Below are 10,619 nucleotides of genomic sequence, written 5' to 3' on the forward strand. Positions count from 1 at the left end.
TATTTGAAAATACTTAAAATTTCTTAAAAATCAAAATTATAATGCATTCATATATCAATTTTAATCCAATTTTAAATTGAATAAAAAAGTAAATTAAAGTGAAATTTTTTGGACTTATTTTTTCGTTTTTTAAATTTAAAACAAAATAAAATGAATTTTATCAAGGGTATAAACTTTATCGGAATTTCTTTTCTTATAATTTCAATTATTTTTGAGAGAAAAAGAAATTAAGAAAAAATAATCAAATAAATTATATTGTAAAATAACGATTACAATAAAATAAAAACTTGAATCAAAAGAACTTGAATAGAAATTAATTGCAATATCATATTATTATCATCTTTCATAAAATTTTTACCACATTTAAAAGCTCTAATACAATTGGTAAATACTAATAAAGGCAAAATTTGTCCTTTTTGTGGTAACATTATTAATAAATAAATATTGAACTGTTAATATCCCCATATGCAGTATCAGCATGAAGATATGAATAACCACCGTTGGAATGTAACAACACCAACATCATCATCCACGGTTAATCAAGATATAACAACATCAGCATCAAATACTACATCATTATCAACATCATCATCTTCATCGTCGTCAAATAATAATGATGTTAATTGTGCACCAAATATAATAAATAATTTAACAAATACTAATAATAATAATAATATTATTGACAATACACAAAATTTAATTGAACAAAATAATAATAATAATAATACAACAACAACAGCTAGTACAACAATAATACCATCTGTATCAGCATCAGGTGGTAATCTAACACCAACAAGAAATGGTAATAGCAATACAACAACAATATCAACATCACCAATACAAAATTTAAAATCACCATTAACAACACAATCTGTTATTACGGATTCCGTTATAGACAATAATAGTCAAACAAAACATAACAATATTTACAGTAATCATCATTTACAACAATTACAATTAAAAGCTGAATCTCCATTGAATTCAACAATAATATCATCTTCATCATCATCTTCATCATCGTCTGGCATAGGTACAATATCTACTGCTTCAACAACATCAATAAATAATACAATAAGTGCTCCAGCTGATTCAAGTGATAATCAACCATCAACACCGCAACCATCGAATAATATATTGACATCTTCATCAAATCCTAATACCAGTAATACCGTCGGTAATTTAAATTTACTAGGACATCAAGCTCCAATATATTCAACATTGCCACCACATCAATACGGTGGTCAACATTTACATCATCCACATCATCCAGCACATCATTCGCAAAGTTTAATAACTTCAAACCAAGAAATGCATCCATATCCAAGTTATATGCACGGTTATGATCAATTTTATCATCCACCGCCACCACCGGCAACTATGGATTATGCGAGCAGTGGCACATTATATCCACCATCAGCAGCTAGCCAACAATCAGCCGCTGTAGTTGCAGCTGCGGCAGCTTCTGCTGCTGCTGCTTCAGCAACTGGTGGCGGGTTACAAGACTATAAATCTTTAGTGCCCCCAACAAGATATCACCCATACTTACCTAATGGAACAAGTCAAATATCGCAAACTCCTCAATCTGGAACAGCAACAAATAATGGTAATAATAACACTAATCCAAGTAGTTCAATATCAAATAGTTCACTTAGTCCTAGAGTAGTTAGCTCTTCGAGTCCGACACAAAATTCATTAATTGGTCAACAACCACAGAGTTCTCAAGATTCTAGTGGCTTAAATGGCAGTAGCTTAAATCAATCTGCTAGTGGACAACCAGATCCGTCAACAACGCCAAAGCAATGTGATAAATGCGGTTTTGTCTGTTCAACGGATATTTTACTAAATGAACATTACAATTCTGTTCACGGTGGACCGCCCACCTCATCAATGAGCGAGCCACTACGAACACCTGGAACACCATCAGTGAATGATGAAAATAGTATTGCGAATCAACAACAACAAACTTCACAAACTCAATATCCTTACCAACAGCCAACATATCCCAAGGATGATAATGGTTCTGATATTTTGGATTTAGATTCACAAAAAATGGTCTATCCTCCACAACATGATCCGCTAGGCCAGGAACAAACATTACCACCAATGAATTCAATGCATCCAATGCACCGTCCACTAATGTGGGGTTCCGAAATGCACGGATCCGGAAATTATATGCCTCAACCGCCAGAAATGAATAAACCTTATTATCCAAACCCAATGAAACAGGGTTATCCAGTTATCAAATCTGAATATGGTGTACCAATGAAAGCAACAGATTTTCCATCTAGTTCAGGTTTTACAGGTCAAATGATAAAAGCAGATTATCATCAAAGTATAACACCACAAAGTCGTCCTGACATGAAAGGATTTGGAAATGAAATACCAAATGTCAACAACCCAGTTTCGTCAAGTCCTTCGGAATTCCCAACGACCACAAATCCACAGGAAAATGGTCCACAATTTCGAGGATTTGAACCTCCAACCACAACACTATCGGGTAATCCAAATGTCGTGAAAGCGACTACTTGGAAATCAAATGAAGCTCGCCGACCGAAAACATATAATTGCACTGCTTGCAACAAGTGGTTTACAAGTTCTGGTCATTTAAAAAGACATTATAATACAACATTGCACAAAAATGCTGTCAAATCAAGCGGTCAGCCAGACCCCGCAACAATGCCTATTAGTGCACATCATCATCCTAGTAGAGATCCAAACCATAAATCAAATAGAAGAAATAATGCGCATTCACAACAACCGCCGCCGCCGCCTCCGCCCGAACCGCCTAGGAGCCCCGAATATACGTCACAATATACACCACCTCCAAGTGGTTTTTCACAACAATCACAGTTTCAATCTTTTTCTCAACAAATGAATACTGGTGTCCATTCTACAACCCAACAAAACTCAGCCTCTAACGGTCACCCAAACGGGCAAGCAGGTCCCTCCGTCCAAGCCTCCCAACCGAGGGGCCTGCTGATCATTTCATCGACCATGGAGCAACAAATCAACAGCAACAATCTGGAGCAGGAGGATCAGGTGCACAGCAGCCAAATGCCCAACAGTCCGCGGGAGGGAATTTACCATCACAATCAGGACAATCGACAATCGGATCTAATGCTAGCAACAACCAACAGTCCCAGTCGCAGCAACAGCAACAATCCTCATCTACATCCGGATCAACATCATCATCAGCAGGATCTACAGGAGCAACAGCAGCTGCTTCAGCTGCGGCAGCAGCAGCAGTCGCATCTGCCAACTCATATTATCTCCCACCACCGGGGCCCCATCCGGGAGGATTACCGCCTCCCCCACCAGGGCATCCCCATGCCCTCGGTCACCTCACCCACCATACATTCCACCACCATCCATCACAATACCATAATGGATCACCAGCAGCCGCATCAATACATCAGCCCTTTGGCTATCAACACAACTTCTCCCACCATCCATACAACCAGCACCATCATCCCATCATACCAACTTCAGCAACAGCAAGCGGAGCACCAGAGTTATCACACTATTATTGGTAATAATTTAGACTTTTCTACTTCAGATAATGATAATAGCGAAAATAATTTGCTACAAATAAATTCACCATTTCAATCTTCTAATTCAATGCATTCCACTACATTAATGGACGATTCAACAACATCATCATCAATTAATGATCAACAAATATTACATCAATCTCAACGTTTACAGACGACGGCCGATGGCAGTATCCAAGTAGTTACGACTATTACAGCAGCCCCTCAAGCTACAATGCTAAGCCATCCTACTACTGTGGAAGTAGCACGTATATCGGGGGGCGCAATAACCACCACATTACAAGAAAATCAAATTCTTCCCTACTCGCCAGTTGTACCTGAGTATTTACGTCAAAGTACACCTAGTAATGGCGAAAGATCACCACAAGAAGCTGATATGCCACCAATAATAATACAATCAGTTTCACAAACATTACCATCATTTCCATATTCACCAACAATTTCGTCAACGGTTACTGGTTTAAATTTTGATTCAATAAATAATATACAACAAAATCATCAAACAATACCTATTCAAATGAATACTTCACCAGAAACACCTTCAACAACAAATAATTTATCAATTATTACAGATAACATTAACGATAACAACAAATTTAATAAATTAATAAATATTGCTGATACTAATTATAATATTAGTAACAAAAAACAATCCAATAATAATACAAAACGACGTAAAACTGGGAAAAATTTATCATCTGCCGTCGGTGATATATTAATGAATAACAACAGTAACGTTAACACTAATAACATCAAAGTCGAATTATCTTCAACATCAACAATAAATAATGGTAAGATTGAATGTATTGAATGTGGTAAAGAATTCGCAAAAATTTGTTATTTAACCCAACATAATAAAACTTTTCATTCTGGCGAACAACCGTATCGTTGTCAAAAATGCGGTAAACGTTTTCCTTCTGAATCAGCTTATGATGCTCATTTAGAAAAGCATAAAGCTCAAGATAAACCATTTAAATGTGATAAATGTCCTAAACAATTTCATCATAAAACTGATTTAAGACGTCATCGTGACGGTCATACTGGTTACAAAGCTCATATCTGTGACACATGTAGTAAAGGTTTTTGCCGTAAAGATCATTTAAGAAAACACAGTGATACACATAAACCGAAACCAGCTAAAAAGAAACAATTAAATAATAACATTAATAATAAAAATAATAGTAATAATAATAATAATAATAGTAACATTTGTAATAATAATAGTAATATTGAAAATATTTTAATAGATGACTATAAAAATTTAACTGACACTACCAATTTATTTAGTTTAATGGAAAACGCTTCAATTTTTGTTAAGGTTGAAAATTAATTTCATTTTATAATTTTAATTTGACTAAATTTTATGAAAAAATTAATATTATTTTTTTTTAATTTGAATTTGATTTTGAAATTTCCTAAAATTTATATTAAAAATGTTTAGTTTGCTAGTTTGTATGTTATTACATATTTTATGAATTTATGTAATTATGTTTTGGATTATGATTATGCAATTCTTAATATTTTATTTCAAAGGTATTTTAATCAACATCGTTTAAATATTTTTAAATAGTTTTAAAATTTAATTTGTTCGGGTTAATTACTTTAAGATGAAAGATTTCCTCAGGTTATTGAACACTTTATATGAATTTGTTCAAAATAATTAGAATAATATTGATTTAAAAATCACAGTTAAATAATATTGATATAAGAATCACAGTTTTAATAAGTTTTCAATTTTTATAAAAATCGTCTAAATACTGTTTTCTTATTTTTCTGCCAGTTTTGTAAAAGCAAACGATTTTCAAAACTAGTGAGAAAATATTTTCATATAACTATTTAGAAAATTAAAATCAGTAGTTTCTCTTCAATAACAATTTTGGGTTAATTTTAATATAAAATTATTTCACTTCTTTTGATTTTATTAAAGATAAAATAAAAAGAAACCTGAATTCATTAACATCTATACCATAATCCAATACATAAAACACATTGTGAATATGTTTTAAGTGAAACATGAAAATTTAATATAAAATTTGACACTTATTTTATAATAAAAATGTAATTTACTATTTTTAATTTAGTTTTATTTTAAGATTTATTAAAATATTTTGCTAACATAATTGAATTTAACATATTAAAATTTTGTTTTCTCAATTACGTTAATTAATAAATACACATAAATTTAAATACTTTTAGTTTTCTAAGAACAATTTTTAAGATGTATAATTTTATTTTTTTAAATTTTCGTTTAGTTTAATATTAAAATTTTGTACGTACTTAAAAACTATTTGTTTTATAATTATATTTTTAGAACTATTACAAATTTCTTTTTAAGTTTTTCAATTGTTTAAATATATAATTAGGAATGATATTCAGATAAATTTCAATATAAATAAATTAGGTAATTAATATTGTAAAGTCCAAAAACACATTTAAAAAAAGTCTTAAACTTAATTTATAATTAATTTTTTTATATCTATATTTTGTTTTTCACTTTGATTGTTTTATTGCAATAGAAATTGTTATTTATATCGATTAATTGATAATATAATATAAAAAAAAACGATTAAATTTAAAGAAAATAAAATTGTTTTGCTTATTCATTAAGTGAGTAGTTTCCCTTTTGTTGATTATATCTTTTTTATATACATATATTAATATTTAAATATGTTGTACTCATATAAAATTAATTTTGATCTCAGAAAAAATTAATACATGAAAATATGCTCTATATTTCGACTTATATATATATTATAATAAATGTACACTTATTATTTCTGTTATAATTTTAATTATGTAATTGATTTCTTATTTTATTTTAAGAATTATTATTTTTTTTACTATTTTTAATTAATATTATACAATTAATTTAATATAAATTTTGTCTCATAACTAATTTTTAATTTTATATTGCCATAAGTTTTGTTGCAGTCAAAATATTAATTAATAATTATCGTTATATTAAAAATTAATTATCTAATTTGTGCAAATTATTATTTGCATATATCTATACAATATACATTTATAAATATATTATTTTAATTCAAAGTATGAAATTGTATTTTACAATAAAAATAAACAAAAATTAGAAAAATAGTAACGAAGGTTGTTCACATTTTATAATTAATTGAAAATAGATACTATTTGCTCAAATTAATATGACAAAAAAATTAAAAGAAAATTTAACTACCTCTTATATACACACATATAAATAAATTTATTAATAAATATTAAAAATTAACTAATATTTTTAGGAACAGTTTTTAAAATTATGTTTTTATTATTTTATTTTTTTTTTATTTGATAGATAATTTTCAAATTTTTTTTTTTGATATTATGTAAATATACGTATAATTTATTTATAATTTGTATAAAATAATTAAAAATAATTTTATTATTTTTAGAATTTCAAAATTCAAATAATCTTGTGAGTTTTAAATTGTTTTACATATATTGGAAAAAAAGGAAAAACTAAAATAAATTAAAAAGAAAATAATAAAATTCCAAAAATAATTAAATTTATTATGTTATATTTTATGATTAGTAGTAGTGTTATGTTATATGAAAATTTATTAAATTAACAAAAGTGTATTAGGTATATATTACGTGCAAAAGTTTCCATAAATAATTAAATATAATATTTTTTCTATATAGGTAATTTTTATTCTGTTCATATAATAATAATTTTAATAGGGATTATATTAAATTTCCGATTATAAATTTTCATAAAAAAACATAATTACAATTAATCAGCACTGATAATTCATAAAGAACTAAATTTTCTATATTACTTATACTTTATCTTAAATATTCTAATATTAAAATATGATTTTAAAATATTGATTGAATTGCATATTTCAAGAGTTTATTTTGTAAACTTTTATAGTGGTGAATTTGTTTTCTAAAAATTTTTCAAAATTTTTTATAAATTTTTTATTTTTTTGTTCAAAATATTAAATAATTTCAATTTATTAAAAATTTATATGATTAAAAATTTCTTTTTTTACAAGACTATTAAGTTCTTCAATATTTTACAAGCTTCGCTTTTTTAATAATACTCGTAAACTTGTAAATGATAAAATATAAAATTTTGAGTATTTTTTTAATATAATTTTACAATATATGTAATACTTAATGAATTTACAAAATTCAAATTTAATATTGCAACTAATATCTATAACATAAATATACACATTTATCATTAAATAATTCAAATAACTATTAATAATACCAAAGAAAAATAAATTTATTAGTTCTAGTTAAAAGAGAATAAAATATTTCTTAAGTGTTAAAATATGAATTTTAATTATACATTAAAATAGTAAAAGTGATTTTTCAAATTGTGTATCAAAAAAAAAACTACATCCTGACCATAGAATTTACAATAATTTTCCATTAACACTTAGTACGATATTATTATAATTTAATTTTTAAGTAGTATAAAACTTAAATATTATTATAGATAATAGTTGCAATATTGAAATGAATTAAGTATAAAGCAAATAATTTTTTAATAAAATTATATTTAAAACTAATATTCTAAAAAGCATTCAAAATTTTAAGAGCAAATCAGTGTCCGAAAATGGAATTTTAATTTAAAAAAAAACCCCTATAAAACTTATAGAAAATTTTTTGGAAATTTTATAATATAAAATAACACAAAAAATTATAGATAGTTAGTAAAAAATAAAGCAAAAAAAAAGACATCTATATTAAGAGTATTAAATGTTATGAAAATTATACAACAAAAAAAAGTATTTGTTTCTTTTTCAATTTTCAATTTTTAAAAAATTTATTTTCGTACATTTACTTGACTTTAATTTTAAAAGTTAATTCGAAAACAATTATGTTGAAAATAATAAAAAAATTTTATGTTTAAATTAACAATAATTAATAGAAATAAAGGAATAGGAACTCATATTTTTTTATAACGATTTTTCTTTTTAAAATTAACTAAAAAAATATATTTGTAATTATAATTTTTCTTTTAGTTATTAATTATTATGTTTATTTTAAAGAAATTAAATTAAACAAACAAAAAAAAAATGTTTTATTTTATGCTTCTATAAGTTTTTATTTTTTATTTTATAAATAAAATCACTTATTTTTAAAACAAAAAAAAATTTTTTTTTATTTGTAGAATTTTAGCTTTTTTTATTTTTCAGAATTTTGTTTAATTTTGCTATAATTTTTCTAACACACTTTAAAATACTTGTAAGAGTCATGACATTAAACAAAATACTGACTAAAGCATAGTAACTGTTAGCAAATTAATATTTATTAAATAAATTTAAGTTTTAAATTTATTTTAATTCTAAATATATTGAGATTGAATAAATTACATGACACCACATTAAATAAGATAACTTTTAAAATAATATGAACGCGGTTTCGAAATTTGAAATCAACAATTTTATTTTTACAGAGAAACAATTTGTTATCTAGCGATTTAAAAACAGCAACAAGGTCTTCATAGACTATAATTAAATCATCTTCATAACTTTAATTATTCAAAATCTTCATAAACTTTAATAATTTTTAATTGAAATTCGCAAAAGTTTGAATATTAATCAATAGAATACAGGTAATACAAATCAAAAAAATACAACAAAGAAATTAGGTTTAATTCTAACATTGTGTTAAATATATGTTGTGTTTTATTTTGTGAATGATTGTTTTTTTGAATTTGCATGGTATGTTAATTAAGTTGGTTTGGCTTTACTTTTTTTTGAATTAAAATATCTAACTATTTAGGATGACTTTTACTTATAATGAACTATAATATCTAAATATGTATATCACTCTGTTAAGTTGATTATAATGTGTAATTGTATATATATTATATTAAATTTTATGAAAATTCCAATAAACAATTTTTTTAACAAATTCGACTATACTTTATAAAACTTGACACATTAGTAACATTGTAGGTATATCATATATCTGATAAAAACGATTCCATAATCAATCTCTATAAATTTATAAAATTTTCCTCATTAACCTAAAAAGAAAGAGCAACTAATAATAATTTAATATCAATTGGAATTTTGACGAGAATCAATTAATTACATTTATTTGATTATTTGATTAAATTAAGTTATATAAATATAAGTAATCAAAAAGGTGGTTTCTCATTTTCCTTTATTATAATTGACTATTTGTAAAGGAATTTCACTTTTAAGCCAGCCTATAAATTTTGCCAGAATGAAATCAAGATTTCGGATTTTTTTCTTTTAGTATTACTCTGAAAATGAATAAAAAAATTGTATTATTTTTATAATTTTTTTTTTAATTTTTCACAGATTATTCATATTGTCATGAGAACTTGTGAGCAGCATGCACAGTTTTGTAATTCTTCAAAAATGCCATATACTGCGTTTATTGAATCAAAATAAAAACCATATGAAAAAATGTTGCAAAACAATATTAATATTGGGAAAAAAATATATGGTAAAATTTAAAAACTAAATAAATTTCATAATTATATTTTAAATATTTTAATATATTTTTTTAAAATGATTAATCAAAATATTAAATGAACCTTTTTATATTTCTTTTAATATGTATTTAGATATATAAAACAAAATAAATTTGTTTTCAAAATTATTTTTATTAATTTTACAGAAAAATTATAATGAAAAAAACAACATTATCTCTTTGATTGTAATTTAATTTAATTAATAATTTTTTATTTTGTTTTCTGTTAAATCTTCTTGTTATAGTTACAATTATTGATAATTAATTATTAAAAATAAGTATTTTAATTAAAAAAATCTTTTATTTGTTAATGAAGAAAGAAGAGAAAAAGTTAAATAATGTTTAAAAGGTTTTTTTTTATATCAAAAACGACGTTAACCAAGCAGCTTTTTATAAAAAATAATCATATAAAATGTAAATACAATTTTACAAGTTTATTTTATCAATAGAAATTAAAATGACAATATTTCATTCTTGAAATAAATATATAATATAAATTAATAAAGTATGCAATTCAATTGAATGAAATGAAATCTTACATTTTGCAATTTGGTTAATCTACACAAAAATAGTAAATTATCTTTTGCAAAA

General features: G+C 25.1%; 1 protein-coding gene across 2 annotated transcripts; it reads left to right on the plus strand.

The window, feature by feature from the left end:
- Window positions 1–319: 319 nt before the first annotated feature.
- Window positions 320–9,989, plus strand: LOC129607650 (mucin-2). Of its 2 annotated transcripts, none has more exons than XM_055518789.1 (2): window positions 320–4,342; window positions 9,854–9,989. In XM_055518789.1, the coding sequence occupies exons 1-2, from the start codon at window positions 466–468 to the stop codon at window positions 9,880–9,882; spliced, it is 3,906 nt and encodes a 1,301-aa protein (XP_055374764.1). In that variant the 5' UTR covers window positions 320–465; the 3' UTR covers window positions 9,883–9,989. The 2 variants fall into 2 exon arrangements, with proteins under 2 accessions (XP_055374764.1, XP_055374765.1); XM_055518790.1 differs by lacking the exon at window positions 9,854–9,989 and having other exon boundaries at window positions 320–3,529; window positions 3,706–4,004.
- Window positions 9,990–10,619: the final 630 nt, after the last annotated feature.

Source organism: Condylostylus longicornis, unplaced genomic scaffold (assembly GCF_029603195.1).
Source record: "Condylostylus longicornis isolate FDR11 unplaced genomic scaffold, ASM2960319v2 ptg000028l, whole genome shotgun sequence".
Taxonomy (NCBI): domain Eukaryota; kingdom Metazoa; phylum Arthropoda; class Insecta; order Diptera; family Dolichopodidae; genus Condylostylus; species Condylostylus longicornis.

Coding starts and splice junctions, on each gene's coding strand:
- LOC129607650 (XM_055518789.1), top strand. CDS start 466: ATGCAGTATCAGCATGAAGATATGAATAACCACCGTTGGAATGTAACA. Junction 4,343..9,853: donor AACATCAACAATAAATAATG/GTAAGATTGAAT, acceptor AATTTTTCACAG/ATTATTCATATTGTCATGAG.